The sequence below is a fragment of the Carya illinoinensis genome, chromosome 4 (assembly GCF_018687715.1).
Source record: "Carya illinoinensis cultivar Pawnee chromosome 4, C.illinoinensisPawnee_v1, whole genome shotgun sequence".
Lineage (NCBI taxonomy): Eukaryota > Viridiplantae > Streptophyta > Magnoliopsida > Fagales > Juglandaceae > Carya > Carya illinoinensis.
The window spans coordinates 2,229,705-2,253,166 of record NC_056755.1 but is presented as its reverse complement, the minus strand read 5'-3'; the positions used below and the strand labels follow the sequence as shown (position 1 = coordinate 2,253,166).

The window sequence follows — 23,462 nt, the reverse complement described above, 5'->3', positions numbered from 1 at the left end:
TACAATTTCAATTTTGCATTTTGAATCTTTTACTACTCCATTGTTATTAAGTAATTAATACATATCAATTTTTTTTTTTACTTTTTATTCCATTGTTTACTTAATTACATTTCTTGTCCTTTATACTTATAAATTTCATTTATTTCTAATTTATTAGCTTTCAAAATGCGGACCACTTATACGTCAATCAAAGATATTACTCCAAAGACAAGGGATTGGAAAATCAAAATGCTTGTAGTTGAAAAATCTCCCAAACGAACTAGCCAACACTCATCAGTCAAGTACCAAAATTTAATGTTGGTTGATGAACAGGTATGATTCTTTTTTACCTATTTACCATTTGCTGTAAAATACATATATACACACATTTTATATACCATTTCTTACATTTTTGATATAATTATATTTCATCATAAATTTTTTTGTTACTTTTTTAAAAAACAAATTTCTTGCTTATTATAAATACTAACAACTTACACTTTCTTATATGGCACAGGGAAATCGTCTGCAAGCAACAATATTTGGAAATGATGTTGATTCAAGGGAAGACACTTTACATATTTTTCAATCTTACTATATTATTAATGCATATGTAAAGCTACTGGATCCTAAATATAGAATGGACTCACATCAATATCAATGGGTTATAAATGCAAAAACAATCATTGAAGAAATACCAGAAAATGAAGATCAAGTTCAAATGCCAAAGTACAACTTGATTCCCATTGATGAATTGGATGCTTATAAAGATTCAATTGCAGAAATAGGTAATTTATTATTTTATTTTAAAATCTTTTTTTCATCAATAACTAATAATTTAAATGTTCTTAATCAGACCTCTTAGCAATTGCCCTTCATATAAAACCCCCTAAAGAAATAACATTAACAAATGGACCAGCTACTCTTCAAGAAATCTATGTCATAGATCAAAGGTAAAAAATTATTTCCATCTTTAATCTTTTATAATTACTTTATAATTTTTATTTTATAAATTTTTTACTGATTTTCCTCATTTTTATGTCATAGCTTTAATCCAATCTCATTGACTATGTGGGGTCGTTTCGTTCAAGATGAATGCCAAAAAATTTCAGATATAATCGAAACAAAACCGATTATACTTGCAACAAAACTAAAAGTTCGCTCTTACAATGGTAATTTTAATAATTCAAATTCTTATTTACTGTTTTAAATTTTATATTTTTTAATTAATAATTATCTATGTTGATGAAACAGGCGTGTCTCTTTCGTCTCGACCAACAAGTGCTTTTACAATCAATCCTGTTATTCCCGAGGCAAAACCACTGCAAAGATGGTAACTCATATTAGTTACAAAATTTCTCGTTCATACATCTCTACTATAAACATTCCAATCATAATTTTTTTTTTCTTTCTTAAGGGTTGCAATTAATGATTCAAGACTTGAAACTATAATTACAAGATCATTAAAATATCCACCTGTACCTTTATCCTCGGTTGGCATTCGACAAATAACAAAAAATTGTGACGTTGCTGCATTGTTAAAAAGTTTACAACCAATGGAGGTAAATAACTTTTCTTAACATTATCTTTAAATTTATATTCCTTCTTATCATATAAATATTGTTTTTAATATTATATAGAAAGCAAAATTCTGGATCAAAGGAAAGATAAATATCATAAATTTGCAACAAATCTTCTTCTATATGTCATGCACCAATTGTAACAAAGGAACTGGCCATAAGCAAAATGAAAGCTTCCTTTGTTATCACTGCAAACATCAAAGTATTGCTGAACCACGGTACACATTCTTTACATTTCAACAATTTATAATTCATTTCAAAATTTTCTCATATATTAATTTTATCAATACTTACAAAAAACAATACTCTGACTCTTTATAGTTGTCGAGCATATGTTGAAGTTGACGATGGGACAGGAAAATTACCAGCTGTTATGTTCGGTGAATTTGCAGAAGAAGCATTGGGTCATTCAGCCATTGATTTCATGAATCATACTGGAGAGGTAACTTTTTTTATTTTTACTATATTTTCATTTTAAACAAAAAAATATTATTTCTCCTTTAAAATATATCTTTTATTATACCTAAAATAATTCAACTATATATAACAATAACAAATAATATTGTTTTAATACACAGGAACATTTACCATTTATAGAAAAAATGGCAGCAGAGTGTTCAGAAAATCAATGGATGATTCAAGTTGCTGTAGACCCAGAAGTGTTCAACCAACAAAGACACAAAAACTTCAATGTTATTTCAATCAGTCCTGTCCAATACGGCCCTGAGTTAGAATAACAGCAAAACAAAAAAACAAACTTATTTTGTTGTGTATATCTGTATAATATTTTTGCGGACAAATTCCTGTAAATTAACCAAACAATGCAACGAAGCAAACGTGCATCGCACGTTACGCCTTGACTAGTAATAGTAAACATGTGATAAAAAAGATAGTAAGTCTATCGTTATTTATAAAAATGAGTAAATCGAAGATCTAAATAAAAATTATTTTTTAATAATAAATTTATAATTTTTTAAATAATTGGATGATATTTACACGCCCTAAAATAATATCTAACATTACTTTTTTATATATAACTAAATATATCGTTTGAAAATATAAGATTTAGAATAAAAAATTATAATTCCCGTGGAAATAAAATATCACCCAATTGGCTTTGGAAGATTGTCATATGCTTTATCCCCAGTTTATTATCCAAAATGTAAAAAATAAAAAATAAATAAAATCAGTCGATATCTTCACACTTGGCAAGGGTTTTTTTTTTTTTTTTTTTTTTTAAGTTTTGCCACTTATCATCCTCACACACCACACATTATATTTAAAAAGAAAAAAAATTAATAAAGATTAATTTTATTCTTCTTAAACTAATTGAAATTATTCAATTATTTAATTCATTTTTCATATACCACACATTTAAAAAAATATATATAATATATGGTGTGTGAAGATGATAAATAAAATTTTTCTATATTGGTGTTAGTTTTGTGGCAATACTTATAGCGAGTTTCCAGTCTTTGACTGTTCTGTTTATTAACTGATTCTTGTCACAATTGGTGTGGCTTGTAAAAGATGGGCTTTTAGATTTGATATATATTTATTATGGGACATGAATTGTGGGTTCAGACTGGTGAGATCGTATATGAAATTCTCATCAACAGGAAACTATTTCCACTTTGCGTGCAAGAGATCTGGGTTGAATCAAAAACTCAGATGCCCCAGCACCAGAGATTTCATAAACTTCCATCGTATCCGCACAAATCAGATTATAATTTTGTTTTAATTTCATGAAATCATTGTGCTTTTGTCATGATACACTTGACCAAGTCTAGAATACGGAAGTAATCAAAGAACAAGGCAGATTCTTTACCCTCAAGTCCATCTCGGTGAAGCCTGTTGCTACCCGCTAGATTATTACATGGGCTCCCGCCAACCACAAGATCAAACCCGCCAATTGAGCTCATTAGCTGCTCCAACCGATCACCATTTAGCTGCTGCACGTCTGCAAGGTCAATCAAATTCCCTCTCTGGTTTGTTTCCTCCCACCAGCACCTGAGGATATTTCTGTTTGCCTCTGATATCTCAACCGACACAACATTCTTGAGAGGGATGCCAAGCCGATGAAGGGCTACTTCGGCACCACCAATCCCGGAGAAAAGGGAGAGAAGATTAATGCCACCCGGGAACATGTCTTTCAAGACAGACAGATGGTATGCTACCGTATCAATCTGAAATTAACAGAATCAACAAGCTTACTGGCACATACAATTCTCAGTAATTTCAGTAGGGAATAACTCAAAATTTGGGAATCTATTGGGAAAATTAGAGAAGAAGATTAATCAACAAGCATTTCCGGCATGAAGTATTATACATTTTGCAAGTAAATGATACTGTTTGCAACAATTTGCAAGTTAGGGATTCTTCTTATAAAGGGATTTCATACCTGGAATGAGTTACCGAGTGATTTATACCTATCAGTTCGACTTATTCCACCTCCCCTCGTGTGATTCCTCGGGAAACCCAAAAGCATTTCTACCTCATCAGCCTCAAGTGGGGCAACCTTATTCCTCCCAACCCAGACCAGATTCCATTGTCGACATTTATCAAGCACGTACTTTTGAACACTCAGAGGTGGTTCACAATCATAGTCTTCAAGTGCCTTGCGAATCCTCTCTGTCAGTTTCGCACTGCCAATGCAAGTTTGTAAGCAATTCAGCTTTGTTCTCCTATCCCATGAAGGCCACCATTTCCTTGTCAAGGGTAATGCTTCATGAATGGTCTGTGGTGGAAATGGAAGAAGAGGAAATCTGTCTTGGATTGGAAGATTGTGAACGTAGCCCCTTTTCCTGGCAGCAGCACAGAAGTATTTTGAATCAACAAACTCCGGTTCCACGTCATATAGGAACCGTGAAATGGTGGTCCAAACCCCTTTAGGAGCAAGAGCAACATTCTCATAATAGAAAAAGGGAGGGCCAACAGCTGCCTCTGGAAGTGTTCTATGAATTGTTGAGCATGGTTCAGTAGGTACGCCAAATCCAATCATTGGATTTGGGAGACGAATGGTCTCATCATCATCATGAAGGAGCCTCTTCTCAAACCCGTTTTGATTGTTCTTTGTCCACATCTCATAATCAGAAAGTTTCCTTTTTTTGTGCTTAGCATATTCACTGTATGAATGCTTAAGTTTCGGCTGTGAAATAGATAAAACAAATCAACCTTTGACAGATATTACCCGACATGGTATGAATATAATCAGAATCATAAATTATGGTTCATTTGCAACTAAGGGGAAAAATGAACTAAACTTAGAAGATGTTTTCAAAGCTTCATATTCATCTTTTGTTTTGGTGGATGGATTTATATCTACTTAAAGAGGTAAGATAGATTACCTGGACTTCAAGGGGGAGTTCTGACAGCTGAGCATCTGCCACATTAGCCATTTGAGCAGCACAGATAAAATCTGTCAACTCCACAAGGGAGGAATCGACACCTGCAGTGTTTGGAACGCATAATAAGGCCAAGGGATAAGATGTGAAGTATGGTTAACTAAGGAAAATACCACTTAAGAGCACTGAGGACACTATAAGTATATAGCCACAAATTTATACTACTGTGAAGTTTGTGGTCAACAGCACCAGAAACAAAGATCACCAACTCAACTTGGACCATACCTTGATTACAAGAGGGCTTATAAGAAGTTGCAGCTACCCACCTTCACTGAGTCATCCCTTGTTCATGTTACCAATTACCAAAACCTAAAAAGCTAAACATACTAAATATTTTCCTCCATGATTCATTGATACGAACAGCCAACACCATCTTGCCTTCATGGAAATTTTGCGGCAGGTAAGCCAATTCAGGAATGACAAAATGACTATATCACAACACAAGTTACTACATGAATCTCATAACTATGGTTCAACAAAAGTTACTGCATTGGTCTCTCACTAGAGTTCAACAAAAAGTCACGACACCTCGTTTTGGAATTCTTGTGAAGTTTTTGTATTACTTTTAAAGTTAAGAAAAGGACGCAAAATGGAACTAGTAGAATAAAGAAGCAAGTAAAAGCTGTCATAGACAACTGTCAAGGGTCACCACTAACTTTTTGAATTACAAAAGCATCCTTTTCAAATGAACCTTTACTTGGCAAAGGCAAACATCATCTTAGAAGTATTACATACAGCCTGTCTCATGAGAAATTTAAGTAAAAATGATATGCCCCCTGAAAGTAACTTGAGAATTGAAACCTGCAGTGACCACTATTTTCTTTTTAAGTTAAACTGGATGAAGCAGAACGAAAATTTTAAATTCTGTTTCAACAATTCATTGTCATTTGATATATGGATGAAGCAAAATGGGAATTGAAAAGATACATGAATCGTGGCCAGAATACATCACCAACATAATAAATGCTTTATAATTTTTGCCTTATATCTTTTTTTTCAGTGGTTGGTGGAGTGTGCAAAGCTAAATCTTAAAATCCTCCCCCACCAAACCGTTAGTCTTCCCCAGATGTCAATATCATCATGAAAAAGAATAATGAGTAAAACAGTTCAAAACCCATATAACACTGAAATTCGTACCACATCTATCTATTGCAAGTGAAGCCTCATCCACTGTGTACCCCATATTTACTAAGGACGACAATTTTTCCTCTTCATCAAATTCAGTATTCATGATTTTCTGCAAGATAGATCGATTTATGAGCTAATTTATACATACAAGAAGCAAGGAAAAAAAGGAGCTGTCATTATGAGCTTGCATGTACTATGTAGATGTATCATTGAGAGCACAACTTTCAATGACATTGTGCAAGTTTTAAATTTTATATGAGCAGGTACCATGCCAAATAAAGAGTTGCTAGCAGGCACGTTTTTGCAGAAGGGCATACTAGATGAACGAACGGGTTAAAGAGTTCACCCAATAAACATCATCAGAGTATTTAGCTAAGCCAAAAAAGGTTCACACCTACCTCATTGTCAGAACAACTATCAATATCTGAGAAATCATCCAGAAAACTCCCTTCACATTCCAAAGAGCAATGATCAGAGTCGTTGTGATGCTGTCTTTGAGGTGACGATTCAAGAGCCTGCAAAGAAACTCATTATAAAAACTGGAAATTGAGACCCCAATGGCAGATTAATTCAAGTTGTGAAAGTTTAAGCACTGGGATGTGCTCAATAACATCATAAACTACCAGAAAAAATATAGACAACATACTCTGGTCTAAAAAGGTAGCCAATCAATTATGCCATGAAAAAGAAATTGGTCGTACAGGGCATGGGATTGATCAGGGAACTCCAACCAAGGCATGAGCAAAGAGTAAGTGTCAGCAAAAGTTAACAAGGTCGGCAAAAAATTGGTCTAAATGGAATGCAATTCCTTTACATGCATGAGAGAGAGAGAGAGAGAGAGAACTGATTATTATATACAATGTGGCTTAGTCCATAGAATCGAGATGGGGTAATGGAAAATAATTTATGCAGCCATGATCAAAGTAGCAAAAAAGCATCAAAGAGTTAGGTAGGTATTCACTCACTGAGTATGTGAGGAGGGCTTCTAGAATTGAATCTGTATTTTCTTCTCCTGGACATTCAACCAAACAGTTATTTGCAATGCTTACAAAAAAAACATGTACCTAACCCAAGTAAGACCGAGCTTATACCATTTTCCTGAATTGCTTTGGCAACCATCTTTTTAGAGAATCCCATCCCTATGAAATGATCAATCAACTTGCAGTTGGAAGGACCAGCAGATGAGCTTGCCTTGAGGCAGAAAAAGGAAATAATTTGTTATTTAATGAAAAATAAGCATTTATCAGCAAATATTACATGCACAGACAAATATTCCATGTGACCAAAGTCAACAAGAAGAAAGTACTAATTTTGAATAAATGGGGGCATCGACAGTTATTTTGGAAGAAGGTGATATACGTGTATATGTGCATGGTGATATAGGTGTATACATACATATATATATATATATATATATATGTGTATAAATCACGCATATGCATTCTATGAATGATGAGAAATGATACGAACAACCAGAATGATTAATGCAATAGTGGGAACCCCAGCTAATCCCTGCTCTTCAACATTAACACCACAATGTACACTACAAGTAATTAAAGCTCGGAAAGTGTTCATAAATGTCACATGATGAGTTCATATAAATGTCATTTGCAAATTTGGCGTTGGCATTAGAATGAAAGGAGATAAATTTGGTGAATGAAAAGAGGCACAGTTTTATTCAATTGAACAGTCCAATACCCCTCCAAAACTGGACCTCAGATGGAATGTCTATAGAAGTTTGAGATTATAATGATCTGGGGCAAAGCCTTCGGGTTAGAAAAATAAAGCAGAAGTGTAATGAAGGATAGACCTCAACAGACAGAGACATTGGCAGACATATATTTCAAATAACCAATTAAACTCTGAATTAGTTATCCAAAATATTCTTTTAACCAATAATTAATTCTCAGCATATGCAGCTAAAAACATTTACCTCCCCAACAGCTTCTCCATTTGGGAGTGTCAAGCTTGAACGAGAAGGTAAAGAGAAGTCATTGATTTCCAACTCATCTTCAGTGTTCCACTCAAAATTGTCATCCTCTACATCAGAAGCATCCCCATCCTGCTTAAGTACACACATCAACACCGACATGCACAACATACAGAAGTCAAATCACTGTTGATGTATAGAAATGTAAAAAAACTGGTTTCGTATCAAATATTTACCCGTCATTCAAGCAAAATGTTTTAGTTGGATTCAAAACTGAAGATATGTTGGAAAAGGAGAGGATTTCAAAACAATATAACAACAGATATAAAGCTAGAATGAATAACAAACAGTACCATTTCTTTGTAATCTACACCTTTGCGTAACCTTGAGATTTACACGCTGTTCATGAACACAGATAAGGAAGTATGGGTCATGTAAAGGCAAATTAAAGCGCAATTATTAATTAAAGAATTAATGAAAGATACTAGCATCGATGAATTTATAGCAATCTCATGATACTAGCATCAACTCAGTCCAATCTATATCCAAATGCCAAATTCTTAAATCACTAAACTCATCTCAACTCAAAATATCTTCACATGTGGGACCCACAACTTTTTTCAACTCAATATCTATTTCATAATTTTTTTTAAATTTTCATAAATTCATCTAAATTTATCTTAACATCCAAACACATATAACTCATTTTAGGTAGACCCACAAAACTCATTCCACCATTTCAAATTACTATTATTTAGAAATAAATCAACTCAACTTAACATCCAAACGGGACCTTAATGGTGAGATTTCGGATTTTGCTTTGTTCTCATGTATGTTATAATTTATCCAATCAAGTGGGGACAAAAAGTTTTGGCAAACACGCTCTCTTACAGATTAAAACCCATCATAAATAATTCACTATAATGCATAAAACTAGCAGTGCGTTCTTATAAGCACAATTCAAAAAAGAATTCCGATACAGTCAAATAATTCTTTCTTTGAAATTTCTTTTAGGCACCTCTATGTTCTCGACCAGACGTGAAGCAAGGAGCACAAAACATCGAAACTACATTCACATACCAAATGTCTTACCTGAAAGACCAATCTCACTAACAGAGGCCAACAAAAAAACCTCGATCATGAGTTTGAAAACGAAGCTCTTCCGATCGTAGTGTATGTCAAAATAATGGTAACAAAAAGCATAATACTGCTGAGAGGAAGTAGATGAAGCTACATGCAGAGATAGCGGAGATATTCTAGAGAATTTCTAGTCTAGAGAGAGAAACTCCATTCAAGGTTGGGGTGAGAGAACCGCGATGCTGGAAAAATTCTATTCATAAGCGTGTGGATAACCCATTTAGAAATTGTTACGACGTTACGTGGCATGGTTTGATTTGAAATTAAAAATAAATAAATTTTATAAACGCTTTTATATCAGACATTATCTGTATAATATAATTTGATTTATAATATTTAAATATTAAATTTTATCTTTTAAATTAAATTATATATGTGAAAGGTGTGTGGTGTAAATACTTTCATATATAATTATTCTCAAGAGAAATAGTCCACGATATAGAAAAAAATGACTTAAAAAATAAATGATAAATGCACTATTAATTCACAAAGTTTTACATAATTATGTGTCAAAATAAAGAATAGAATAACTTATAAATGTATTATCTTATTACAAAAATGTCCTTATTTAAAACATAATTTAAAAATATCGTATATATATCATTAATCGAAAGACAAACTTACCAACTTCTTTGCACTCTATTTAAAGCATGGGATAGTTAAGTAAAATTGGTTTGTATTAATTGAATATAAAATGAATTGAAAATATGTATAGAATAATTATAAAATATATCATTAATCATTAACAAATGTCCATCTGATCATAAAGTATCACATTATCTAAGTTTTTTTTTTATCTAAAAACAGTATTATATAGAGTCATGTATTAATTTCTCTCAATCGGAAAATCAAAATAAATTATAAAATTACGGTAATTGTTAAAATATAATTAAATAATATTGAGTTAGAGGGAAATGTCGGAGATGTTGCTTCTTGGACCCGTTGGATTTGAGATATAGAAGTGCCCCACCAAAATGATCCATATTAACTTTAGAAAAAAAATTTCATTATCTTTATTATTATCTTTTTAATATTTTTTTGATGTGATATTTTTTTAATGATATTAAATGATAATTTCACAAATAAAATAAAATAAATAATTTTTTATTATTTAATATCATATCATAAAATGGTAAAAGGACGATAATAAAAAGATGATGAGAAGTATTATTTTTAATTTTATATTTGGTGAATTTTATTGTAAAAGTAAGAATACACGTATAATGATTTTTATAGTATTTTTATAATTTAATTTTAATTAGAAAATAATTATGTAAAATCTTAAAATTTAATTAAAAATTATTATTCGTTGGATTTGAGATTCTTGGACCCGTTGGATTTGAGAGATAGAAGTGCCCCACCAAAATGATCCATATTAATTTTAGAAAAAAGATATTTACCATCATTTTTATCATTATCTTTCCAACATTCTTTTATGTGATATTCTTTATATGACATTAAATAATATGAATGATAAGAAAACGATGAAATGATAAGAGGGCGATGGTAAAAAATGAGGAGCATTATTCTTAACTTTGTGTTTGGTGGGTTTTATTGTAAAAATAAGAATATGCATACAATCATTTCAATAGTATTTTTATAATTTAATTTTAAATAGAGAATAATTATGTAAAATCTTAAAATTTAATTAAAAATTATTATTATTATTTTTAGAGAAATTATATTTGCAGTCTCTACTTGGAGATTGCATGTGCAAACAAATGTTTTGAATACCGTTTTGGTGACTGTTTCGATCGAGGCATTGAAATGAGATATTTCAATATTGATACTGTTTCGGAATAGTGTATATATAAATAAATTATATATATAAATATATATAAATTATATTTTAAAAAATAATAATCTATATATGAATAAATTATATATAAATACATATATATTATAAATATCTTAGTCTGAATTGGGGGTCAAAAAATGAGCTTACAATTTGAAAAAATGAAAAAATAAAGAATAAAAAAATAAAGGCTGAAATATATATTGATACAGGCCGAAATATCGGCTAGTATGGGGCGAAACAATTGAAATTCTAATCGGTACGAAACTATATCTTTCTCTATACTGACTAAGCCATAGAAACAAAATATTTTGGCCATACCGGCTAGTACGATATGAAATTCAAAACTATGGTACCCTTTATTAAATAAGAAAATTTATTATTTTAAGAAAAATATTTTTATAATTTTAAAAAATTTTTAAAATAAAATTATCTAAACCTATATTGTAATTCTTAAATGAAACTGTACACAACATTGCTCTTATTTTTATCAGTCGTAGATAGTAATAAATATAGTATTATCAATAGTAATAGCAGTATTACTTGCATGCACTCTCCATCCCTGCTTTGCTATCCATTCAAGCTAATGTTGTGTCTTGGTAATTCGAATAAAACAACGTATCCAACTGCATCAGTTAAATAGTTTACTCAAAATACATGTTACTTCCATTGTCACATAAGATAAGTAGAAAGAAATAGGGATAATCTTAAAACCAATCGGTTTGACCTCAGCTCAAAAACAACCCTTCAATAATTTTATGTCATGTAGACTTCCTATTTACATTATAGTGGAACTGCACCGCATGGAAAGAAAAACCTCTCATACTCAGATCCCCCCCTCGCAGATTTCTTCTTTGTCCAACGCCTCGGTCCCCCTCTCACATTCGCAACCCCGTAGGCTCGCAACCCATCCTAGCCCGACGCCCACCTCTCTACCACTGCTCGGAACCTTCGTCAATGAGCACCCTCTCAGATTCTACATGGAAATTCTTGCAGGAAAACATATGCTTGTGACAACTAATTAGCTACTTTTCTTTTTTAACAATAATTTAAGCTATTGGGGTGCCAACTTTGATGTTTATGCCTTTTTGTTTGCAACATTAGGATATATGGGTATATTTCTCTTCCAATATTGGAAGAAGGTGGCTAATTATCTAGATTGTTATAGTTTTTGGAAAAAAACTACAAAGCCAAGCAGTCCACAAAGTGAACATGCACGAGTACTAGCGCTAGCTGCTGCTATCATCATGTAGAATTACATGATAAAAACTTAAAAAAAAAAATCAGACAGAAGGGGAAAAACTTAGGTTATCTCTGAATTTAATGTCTCAACCTTCACTCGAACAATGTTGTAAGAAAAATCTCTTATTGATAAGGTGTAGCTGAGGGGAATGAGGTGTCAAAAATCGGCCATGAAAGTGGCTCAATAAGCCCGATACACCATCTATGAAAGATAAATCCAGACTAGAAAAAATAGACTCATAGGAAAAAAAATAGACCCTTAAAAAAAAAACTTAAATTTGAAGCTTACCATGTAAGTGGTTAAGGACAACGGCAATGGAAGATGGTGAGCACAATGGTGCTGAAGTGAACTCTTGCGGCAGTGATGAAGGCTTGAACAATAGAGGACTGCTGAAGCTTGATTTTCAATCTGGTAAGAAATTAACATGGGTCTTCAATTCATGAAAGATATGGTGTGATGAGGTTTATTGTGTTTTAGGTAGAATTACTGATGTGGCAAATTATCATTGAAGGCTGTTAAAGCCAAAGGATCAGCCCGACCGCTCCAAAGTGGTTCCCAAAAAAAAAAAAGGTGCGAAAAGGTTACTATTTTCAATAGGTATAAAGTTATAGGTGGCTCTACAGCGACGGTCGACACCCGTTAGTGCATTTCATGTTTTTTTTTTAAATGAATTTTTTAATATTTTAAAAAATTACATCATTAAAAAACACTTCTTTAATCAATAACTTAAAAGAAGAAGAAGAAGAAGAAGAAGAAGAAAGACAAAACAAAAATCCCAACAGGAGCCTCCAATGAGAAGACTAGCATTTTCCTAAAGTTATTTTAGTAATGCTATGAATAAGTCTTAAATGTACAAGTCTCAGACAAGTTTTCGTAAAAGAGTGGACATCACAAAGAAAAAAAAAAGTTTTTCACACTTTTTATGGTGGAATCTACTCCTTTTATAAAAATCTGAGTCTTGTACATTTGGGATTTGTATATATTGTTATTCTAATATTAAATTAGCTCAATTATACATTAATACATTTTTAGCTTCAAATTAAATAGATATATATTCTTTAAAAAAATGATAGTATAACTACTAAATATGTCCACTAAATGTATTTATTCATATATTTTAATTTTGTTATAATGGTTAAAGAAATGATTATTAGTGAATTTTTATTATTATTTTTCTTAATGATTAAAAATGTTTAAAAAAAAAAAAAAAACTCATTCGTATTATTGTGCACATTTGATAGTCACCCTAACATTATACATTCTTCAATAACAATCTTCTTCCTTTTTTTTTTTTTTTCCCATTATGTAATTTCCGTCGCATGTTACTCTTACCAATTTTAACAAAAATAAAATAAAATAAAATAAATCTCAAAATGCTGCCATGTCTTAACTGTTATGATTTTAAAAATTATAATTATAAGTCAACATGGATAATACACCTATTAAGGCATTTATATTGTATAATTTGATTTAAAATTTGAATTTTATAAATTAAATATTATCATTTAAATTATGTGAATAGTATATTTTACACACCATTTAATAATAAAATAACTGATTCATCCCACCCATATTCAAATCCTTGGTGAGCCATTGCACCAACACATCTTGATGGTTTAAAAATAACATACATATTTTATGAAACAAAATGAATATAGCAATATTTATTAAAGACTTCGAGATAGAAGAAGATCAATAAAATTAATATACATTTAATAACACGTAAGATGGAAAAAGCTCATAGGTCTTTTTTTTTAAATATGTTTTTTCAAATGACTAACGTCACGATTTGATTAGTTTTTTAGTTGGTGATAAAAAAGTCTAAATTACATAATTAGGAAATATTAATTTAAACTTGTATTTTGTTATTTGATTTGTCAAAATAATGGTTACACATATGAGATAAGATAAAATAAAAAATTTGTAAATAGTAGCGAGATAATTTATAAATAATAATAAAATTATTTGAGTTAGGATTTTTATAGAGTTTTAGAAAAAGAAAAAAAATTGAATAAAAATATGATAAAGTTAAAAGAGAATTATGATATAATTTTTATTTTAAAATTAAAAAAATAAACTAGGCCTATATATATTGTGCACTTTAAATAAAATTTATGGTTTTTTTTTAAACAAAATCTAGTTACAAGTACAACTGCGTACTAATATGTGCATCAATCTAATATGATTGATAAAAAAATAGATTTTATTGAAAACAATGCTAATTTAAATTTTGAATATGAAGGAATTAGTATTGGTATGCAGATTAGTACGCAACTTTATTTATACGTAATAAAACTCTTTTTTTTTTTCAAGTTTGTAGGCATAGATCTATTTATTTTAGAAACCTAAGAGTGCTAGTATTGGTCTATCTAAATGTAAATGCCTAGTCAAATTTGAGTTAGCTTGAATAATAGTGGTCTGTATTGGACTAGTCAAAATTTAAAGACTCCACTTTTATGCTACAGAAAATTCATTTATTTCTTTAAATTTGGTTAGTTACTATTTATCTCTAAAATAATATTTTACTCTAAAAATATTATGTTGGATAGTTATGTTGATAAAAAAATAGTTGGGAAGCAATGATTTTAAATAAAAATTAAATTCTTAATTAATATATAGAGTGTATTTACAAAATATAAAAATTATTATTAAAATATATGATATTATATTATTATTTTAATTTTAGAATGAATAGTCTAATATGAACTAATTATTTTAATGGTTAAAAGTATCCAAATTTTGGACATACGATAGCTAAATCATTGCCAATATTTTAAGGTGCAAAAGTTGAAGGAAGAAGGGCATTTGGTCTAGTGGTATGATTCTCGCTTTGGGTGCGAGAGGTCCCGAGTTCGATTCTCGGAATGCCCCTTTGATGTTTCTTTTACTTTTAACCCTTTTTCAAACAGAACAAGCTTGTAAGATTTCAGAAGGGCAGCCTTGTAAACCAGAAGCTCGCCTCTATCCATTTTATGCGCCCGTGTCTCCCTTATCCTATCCCCTTCTTTCCTTGACTCTCTCTGTCTCTCTCTCTCTCTTCCTCTCAGACAGAAAATGGCGAGCACTCTCTCCACGTTCCCCCTCAAGTGTTCCCCGTATCCTACTCCCTCGATCTCCCCTTATCCTACTCACCCTCCCAAATCCACCCTCCACTTCCCCTTAACCTCTACTTTTAACCTCACCCACCGCTGCACCCATTTTCGTCCTCTCTCCGCCGTGTCCGCTCCCGAGAAGATCGAGAAGCTCGGCGCCGACATCTCCAGCCTCACCCTTGAGGAGGCCAGAATCCTCGTCGACTACCTCCAGGACAAGCTCGGCGTCTCGGCCGCGTCCTTCGCCCCTGTCGCTGCCGTCGCAGCCGCACCCGGAGTCGGCGGCGGAGAATCTGCCGCTGCCGTCGAGGAGAAGACCGAGTTCGACGTGGTGATCGAGAACGTGCCCAGCAACGCCAGGATCGCAGTGATCAAGGCGGTGAGGGCTCTGACGAGCCTGGCATTAAAGGAGGCCAAGGAGCTCATTGAAGGTTTGCCCAAGAAGTTCAAGGAGGGGGTGTCGAAGGACGAGGCTGAGGAGGCCAAGAAGCAACTCGAGGAGGCTGGGGCTAAGATCGCCATTGTTTAAATTTCATTTGTTATTTTCGATTTCGTGATTCGAGGTTAGTGTGATTTTATGTTGTTAGTTTGGCGGTAAATTGGAGCGTGATTGGTTTTTTTTCTCAACTGAATGGAATTTCACAGTGAATTGAAAATGAATTCTGCTCTGAGTGTTAAGTGACCGCAATTACAATATTTCACGGTATTGTTGCTCTTGCTCTGTTTGTCGAATTGCACAACCGAAAGAATCAGGAAATTTTTTAAAATGAAGCGTATATCATGGACTATACATGCATTGCCACTATTCTTTCAACTGGATAGGATCTAATAAATTTATTATGCAAGAAACATAGGCCAAGATCATTATCTGCTGTGAGGGGGGAACTCAATTGTGGGTAATATGTTATTTACATTGTGCTTTTCAATTTCACTATGTGGTAAAAAACAAAGAAAAATGTGTGGTTTTTTACGTTTTTACGTTTTTATTTTTTTTATTTTTTGGGTTTTTTTTTTTTTTGGGGGGGGGGGGGGGGGGGGGGGGGGGGGGGGGGAAGAGGGTTCTTTTGGTTAAAAAGTGTTATTTTGAACAATGCTTTTTCATACCTGGTTTATTATAGAGTTAATTGGACTGTGATCCAATACCCAAGTAGTTTAAGAGTCCAGTATGTTCTTACAAAATTTTGCTGCATTGTGGCAAAAACTTAAAACCTAACTTTTTCCTCAACTGTTTTGGCATCTGCTAGTTAAACTGGCTGCTTATAGATTGAAATGATACTAAACTTTTCCGAGAAAAAGTTCAAATGAACTTCTTTGTTTATGAGTATCTAAGTTCTGAGCAAGTTGTTGATCATCGCGGTAGTGCTGATTATAACCAAATTTAAGTATTTACCTTTCTGCTTATAGGAGCCGGATTCATGTTTACCTGGAACGAGATGTACTGCATATCTTTTGACATCTGAAGACTGAGAGAGACAAGAAGAAGACATGAAAGTTCTTTCCTTGATCTGTGCTGTTGGTTCTTTTTTGGGGGATGGATTTTCTAATTTTATTAGATGTTGGGAGTCAAGTTTATTTCAACATAATGGGAGAGTTGAGGAGGGGTTTGTCTCTTGTTAACAGCTTGCCTCTGCCATATATATATATATATTGGTAGTGCTTGGAATACAACAGCCAACGAGTTTTGAATGGGTTTGTCTCAGCACACCTTATTTGATTCGGCCTATGCAATCAAACGAGGATGTCAAGCTTTTGGAAAATTCAGTGCATGCAGTCTTTAGTTTCCCTACGTTACCGTTTAAAATGAATTAGCATTACCTTTTCTCACCAAAACTTGAGTTCTTTAAACTTTTTCCGACCGATAATTCAGTGTTTTCTCGGGAAAATGTTGCTGGTAGTGGGTGCTGATTTGCTCTCCCCAGTGGAGCTGGGGCTATTGATTTGTTGAAGTCGATCATATCTCAAGGGTTCAAGTGGTGGCTGAGCAAAACTTGCTTCCAATTCTAAGGTATTAAGACAGGATCTTCCAACAAGAAAAGCAAGTGAAGTGAAAGACGTAATAAATGGAGAGTTGAGGAGGAACTGCTTTGTACACTTTCAATGTTTTAATAACAGTTGAAGGATGCGGCTGTAGTACTCATTTGTTTTTTTTTTCCCATTTTTTAATCATTTTCTAAAAAAATTATATACTAATATATTTAAAATTAATTCTTTAATCATTAAGTAAAAAAAAATCAACGATATATTATAGCGGTACAAGTGGGCGGCACAGAGCATTTTCCGATGATTAATGAAGACAGGCCCAAGCTTAGGTTGATCTGACATAAGTGGCTACCGGGCTTATTTTTCGTAAGCTAACCTAAGTAGGGTTGAAAGATAAAAAAAAAAAAAATCGAAAATCGATCAAATTAACCCAATTGGACTATCGGTTTGGTCGGTTTCAATTATCAAAAACATATATTTTATTTTATTTTTTATATTTTATATTATACAATTAATGTAACATAAAATCTGAATCTTATTATTTATATTTTATTAATATAAACTTACTCTTAAACATAAATATTAATATTAAATTATTAAAACTGTATTATTTATCCTTATATATTAAGTTAAATATATAATATGGTATAAGTATAACATATATTAATATATATTATCTTTTCAGAAATGATATAGTCACCAATATTTGGGTCCCAATAATTATTATTTTTTTACTTAGTGATTAAATAAGTGCTTTTTTAGTAATGTTGTGATTTTTTTTAAAAAAATAATTAAGAATATAAAAAAATGAATGAAAAAATAATAAATAAATAAACTTTTTTATTCCTTCTCGGTTTCTTATAAGTACAATTTTACACTTTAGTGGTTGCATTTGCAATTATTTGTATATTTTTTTAGATCTTGTTTATGTTGACTAATTGTTTTATTATATATATATATATATATATATATATGTTTTAGGCTTTTAGTTTTAACCCTTGGGAATATTGTTAATTAGTGTATTTTTGGTTAATTGTTTTTTTTAAGCTCCTATGTGCTTAATTTTCTATTGGTTATATCCATGTTGTTTTGGGCTCTAAAACTCACATTTGGGTTAGAAAAATCAGTCAGCCCAATAAAAAAAGTCAAAAGACAAATCATAAATATAAAACTGAATCGAAATGGAAAAAATCATAAGTTTCAATTCTTTAAATGAATTAGTTAGTTTTGGTTCTCAAAATTTTAAAATCGACTTAAATCAAACTAATTCAGTTTAATAATATGTCTAAAACTAGATTGGACTAAACCAATAACACCTGTAAACCTAAGCCTAGTTCTAGAAGGAGATTGTGGGCTAATTAAGATAAGATTAACCTAAATTTTGTGAGATATTCATCTTTAAACACGATACTTTAAATTTCTCATCCAAACTTTATAATCTATATAAGAAGAGAAAAAGGAGATAGACATATAAAGTTATTTTTATATTATTTATTGTCATTTATTCGGTTTAATATTGTCTAAAATAATCAAATAAATAACAATAAATACTCAATAAATATTGTAAAACTATTTTGTAAGTCTAGCTCTTAGCCATCACAAGAGTAATAGAATTTGAAAAATAACTAGTCAAGGCTTAATTTTCTCGAGTAAAAATAGCAAGCGAAAATGGTCTTTACTTAACAAGGATTTCGAGGGAGAGGCATTTTGAGAGCGTAACATGTTAAAGAACATGTAGTACATAATGTAAAAGGAAAATTTTTCTTATCATCCTTACACTTCACACATCACACTTATTTAAATTTTTTTTTTTAATTTTTTTATAATAAATATGTAGTGTGTAGATGATAAATAGAATAATTCAATTAGTTTAATAAAAATAAAAAAATAAAAAATAAAAAATAATATTTTAATATATAAAATGTGTAGTGTGAGATAATGTGTAGCCTTCTTCAATGTAAAATACATCGTACGTCCAAATTCTATTCGAAGAAAATCAATCCAACATTTTTTTTCGTTTTTTAAGGTTTACAAGTAAAGTGGACACGTGTCATGCATTCTTTTAGCAGCCGGTTGCCAGCTCAGCTTCTTTTAACATGGACGAATGAACGTCCAGCTTGTAGAGGTCTACAGTCTACCCGAGGTAGCGAGTACCAACTACTCTCCACTCGAAGCGTTGCGCATCAAGGAAATTACATAATAAAAACGTGAAAGTGACCGTTTGATACCAACGACAAAAGACAGCCCAAAATACCGCCGAGTCACCACCGCTTGAAAATGAGACGAACCTCTCCTCTCCTCCCTTCTCCCCCGATATTTTCAATTCCCACCCCCCCCTCTCTCTCTCTCTCTCTCTCTCTCTCTCTGTGGAATTCGATTCCACCGTCTTCTATGAAATGGTCTTGAGAATCGCTTCCGAAGTATAAAAAAAAGGCTTTGGAATCCCTAGCCCCTTCTTCAGCCTTCAGGTACTTCCCCCCCCCCCCCCCACCCCCCCACAACCCTTTTCTATTCTTTATAGAAACAATGATAAAGTCCATACTTTTATTCTGTTATTCTTTTTGTGTTGGTGGAATTATTTAAATCCGATGTTGGGGTCTTCTTTGAGGAAGAACCCCAAACACTGCAATCTTTTGATTTACCCGTCGTTCTGTTCCTATTTCGTTTCCGTTTCAGTTATCGTGGTTGGGAATACGCTTTCCCGGTGATGGGAACAGTTGAAACACGGTCTAAAACCCTAGCCGGGGGTTCTCGTCCTGCAGCTGAACCAGCTATACCGCATCTCTCCCCTGAAAAGCCCCTTAAAGAAAGTCTTGGCGTTTCGGCCGGTTCTGGGTCCGTTCCAGAGAGAACCCTCCTGAATGGTGATATGGTTGCTGGGGTTGTTCAAGTAGTTAAGACTCGGGGGGTTGAGACCGAGGTTTCTAGTAAAGATGAATATGGGCTTGAGGACTCTGATATGAGAGGAGTGTCTTCCTTGTTGAAATTGAAAGCAAGTGTCAGAAAATTTGAGGTTGAGGATGGTAGCGAGAACGAGAGGGAGAGTGTTGAAGAGAAAAGGGATTTGGTAGAGAAATTTGGGAGTGAAGAAAATGATGGTTCTTCGAGCGATAACGAGGAGGATTCGGATGGGAAAATTGAGGCTATTGAGGTTCCAATTGAAGATACAAGTGAGAACGACGACGGGAAAGCGGAGGAGGATATGGTTGATGACGGGTATAATTTTTCTGTGGGTGACTTTGTGTGGGGTAAGATTAGGAGTCACCCATGGTGGCCAGGGCAGGTATATGATCCTTCGGATGCATCGGATTACGCAGTCAAGTTCAAAGTGAGGGACCGGCTGCTTGTGGCATATTTTGGGGATGGCACCTTTGCTTGGTGTCAACCCTCTCAGCTGAAACCCTTTGAAGAAAATTTTGAAGAGATGTCAAGGCAAAGTAACTCGAAAAGCTTTGTTTATGCTGTGCAGAGGGCTGTGGATGCGATTGGTAGGCTTTTAGGGCTAGAGCTGACTTGTTCTTGCGTAACAAATCAGAATGGAAATGGAATTGATAATAGAGTATTGGTAGCGAATGCTGGAATCAAGGATGGAGTCCTTTTGCCTGAAGGCAGAATTGGGAAGCTTTCAAACATTTGGTCTCAACCAGTGGACCTTCTTGCTGAAATGAAACGTATTGCGCAGACTCTTTCCATACATGGTGCGCTTGGGCTGGGGGTGTTGAAGAGCCGGCTGGCAGCTTTTTATCATGCAAAGGGGCATTATCATTTGCCCATGTATCATGAACCACAACCAATTCCGGGCCTCGAAGACAATTTGGATTATAGCATCGTCGGCATTCGCAGTACGGTAGAAGTCCCAATTCACGGGCCTTTCACAGAAGATTGGATTTCTTCACCGGTAAGTCCCAAGTTTGGCCAAACTGCTCAAACCACGATGCAGAAGTGCCTAGGGAATTCAGAGGATAGACTGTGTCAGAGAAGGAAGCAGAAAAGTATTGCTGAAATTATGGAAGGGAGCATTGATGCTCAGGCCAAATGTAAGGTTTGGGATGTGGCTAAAGTAGGGGCAAACTCAGCCAAGACGGTGCCATTATCTAGGAGGAAGAAGAGGAAAAACAGTGACCAAACTGATGGTCACGGTGGCAATGATGTGACTTCTGTGACGACGTCTTTGAAAAAGGCTAAAATGTTGGGTCCATTAAGTGATGGCAAAGCTCCAAGTGTCGAAAATGATGACAGCTGGAACAGGGAAGAAACTAGGAAGAGCCCAAGGAGGAAGAAAAATTATGGTGTCAGCGTTGAAATTGCTGATGATCGTGGAAAAGAACTAATTAATAATGAACCTGCCTCAACAAAAAGGGAGTTGAAGAATGTTGAAGTTCAAATAAGTGATGGCGAGGCCAAAGGACAAATTGAAATAGGCTTTATGTCAAGGGAAAGGAAGAAGAGCAAGTACTTGTCCCCTCCCTTCACTAGTCTAATTAGGGTTCAACAGAGGAAAGAAAAAGAAACTGGGTCCCTTGAAGTGTCTGACGAAGCTCGTTTAGGGGAGCAGATTATTGCTGGCTCCCCTCCAATTCAGAAGTGTAATGATAAGATATTTCTGAAGAAACTCTCCGAAGAAATTGATCTGGGCTGTGAGCCATCTGATATCTCCAGCCCTCGAACACCAAAACAAGATCGGACCTCGATAATGGATCCCTTGAAAGTTAAGGCATCTGCTAATGAAGTGCTATCTGAAGTTCGACGTGCAGCTCTTAATCCCTTGAATCTCATGGAAAAGAAGTCATTTGAAATGGTTGAGGGCTTTCTGTCCGTACTCAGAAGTTTAGTCTATCGCGATGGATCAGACTCCAACGCGGAAAAAAAGCATCAATCTGGCAGAAAGAGAAAGAATCTAGACTCGGTACCTGGGTCATTGAATAACGACAGGAATGATACTAACAACAAATCAACGGGACATGTATCAGAACTCAGGATGAGGAAAAAGAACCAAGAAGCAGAGTCAGATGAAGCTAAACCAAAGAGAGTTGCTGAGAAACAGTGGACGGGGAAAAGGAACAAAGAAGCACAGCCACATGAAAATAAACCAAAGAGTGTTACTGAAGAAACAGATGCGAGGAGAAATAACAAAGCAGAGTTACATGAAGCTAAAAGAGTGAGAGCTGCTGAGAAACAGAGGACGGAGAAGAAGAACAAAGAAGCAGAGTCTTACGATAAAAGTGAACCAAAGAGAACTTCTGAAAAACAAGACGCTGGGAGAAATGACAAAGCAGAGTTATGCGAAGCTAAACCAAAGAGAGCTGCTAAAAAACCAGATGCAAAGTTGGATAAATCAAAGCAGGCTGATGGAACGCCTGATAACACAGATAGAAAAGGTTCACCCGCAGTGCCACTGCTTTCGTTGACATTTGGCCCAGAATCCTCTTTGCCTTCTAAAGCTAATCTGGTTAGAATTTATCGTAAGTTTGGGATGCTGAACGAAGCAGAAACAGAGGTGTTCTCAAACAATTTCTGTGCTCGGGTTGCCTTTGTAAGGAGCTCTGATGCAGAGGAAGCCTACAGTCATTCTCTACATTCCAACCCTTTTAAAGATGCTACAGTGACGTTTGACCTGCAATACCCCTCAACTCAATTGAAGACTCGTGAACTAAGAGAAATAGCACTGCCAAAAGCTTCTCCTCCGTTCTATGGCAAGACTCCAGAGAAGACATCTTCTTCACCGCAATTACAACTTGACTTCGTAAGGCAGAAACTTGAGATAATGAACTCAATGCTGGAGAACTCGGATGGCGAGGTGTCGCTGGAGTTGAAATACAAATTAGAAAGCGAGATAAAAGGGCTTCTGGAGAGTGTGAGCACCATGGTTGGATCTTCCTCATCCTAGGTCAGACAATACGAGAAACTGAGCATTTTGGTTATATACATAGGCACATTTACTTTATAGCTATAGCTATTGATCGATGTCTAGGCTTAGAAATATATAATGTTACTTTCTTGTTGTGGATGTTTGTAAGGTGTAGGAGTTTTTTTTTTTTTTTTTTTTGGTGCGTATTTATTACTTGATACAGATGGGTTGGTCTTGTTCTTGTCTTAGTTTAACTGTTTGCAATGCTCATTGGTATAGATATATGTTCATCACTTTATACCCCTTCTCTTATCATAATGGATCTCTGTTATTTGACTCTTGAGCC

General features: G+C 33.8%; 4 protein-coding genes and 1 non-coding gene across 5 annotated transcripts; 4 read left to right on the top strand and 1 right to left on the bottom strand.

Annotated features, from left to right (window-relative positions):
- Positions 1-165: 165 nt before the first annotated feature.
- On the top strand, positions 166-2,296 carry LOC122307446 (replication protein A 70 kDa DNA-binding subunit D-like). Its single transcript, XM_043120341.1, has 7 exons — positions 166-312; positions 497-767; positions 836-932; positions 1,027-1,151; positions 1,234-1,312; positions 1,881-2,001; positions 2,138-2,296. Exons 1-7 carry the CDS (start codon positions 166-168, stop codon positions 2,294-2,296), a joined length of 999 nt encoding a protein of 332 aa, XP_042976275.1.
- Positions 2,297-3,213: 917 nt separating this feature from the next.
- LOC122307746 (DNA (cytosine-5)-methyltransferase DRM2-like) lies at positions 3,214-9,350 on the bottom strand. Its single transcript, XM_043120821.1, has 10 exons — positions 9,114-9,350; positions 8,375-8,420; positions 8,025-8,153; positions 7,183-7,282; positions 7,057-7,103; positions 6,490-6,606; positions 6,101-6,200; positions 4,907-5,007; positions 3,961-4,707; positions 3,214-3,745 (listed from the first exon to the last, which is right to left on the bottom strand). The coding sequence occupies exons 2-10, from the start codon at positions 8,375-8,377 to the stop codon at positions 3,311-3,313; spliced, it is 1,779 nt and encodes a 592-aa protein (XP_042976755.1). The 5' UTR covers positions 8,378-8,420; positions 9,114-9,350; the 3' UTR covers positions 3,214-3,310.
- A 5,645-nt stretch (positions 9,351-14,995) lies between these two features.
- Positions 14,996-15,067, top strand: TRNAP-UGG. The gene has a single exon. It is a non-coding gene; the product is annotated as a tRNA-Pro (tRNA).
- Positions 15,068-15,121: 54 nt separating this feature from the next.
- On the top strand, positions 15,122-16,974 carry LOC122308050 (50S ribosomal protein L12, chloroplastic-like). The gene is made up of 2 exons (XM_043121211.1): positions 15,122-15,851; positions 16,693-16,974. Exon 1 carries the CDS (start codon positions 15,251-15,253, stop codon positions 15,815-15,817), a length of 567 nt encoding a protein of 188 aa, XP_042977145.1. The 5' UTR covers positions 15,122-15,250; the 3' UTR covers positions 15,818-15,851; positions 16,693-16,974.
- Positions 16,975-19,566: 2,592 nt separating this feature from the next.
- LOC122307200 lies at positions 19,567-23,452 on the top strand. Its single transcript, XM_043119903.1, has 2 exons — positions 19,567-19,736; positions 19,945-23,452. Exon 2 carries the CDS (start codon positions 19,976-19,978, stop codon positions 23,153-23,155), a length of 3,180 nt encoding a protein of 1,059 aa, XP_042975837.1. The 5' UTR covers positions 19,567-19,736; positions 19,945-19,975; the 3' UTR covers positions 23,156-23,452.
- Positions 23,453-23,462: the final 10 nt, after the last annotated feature.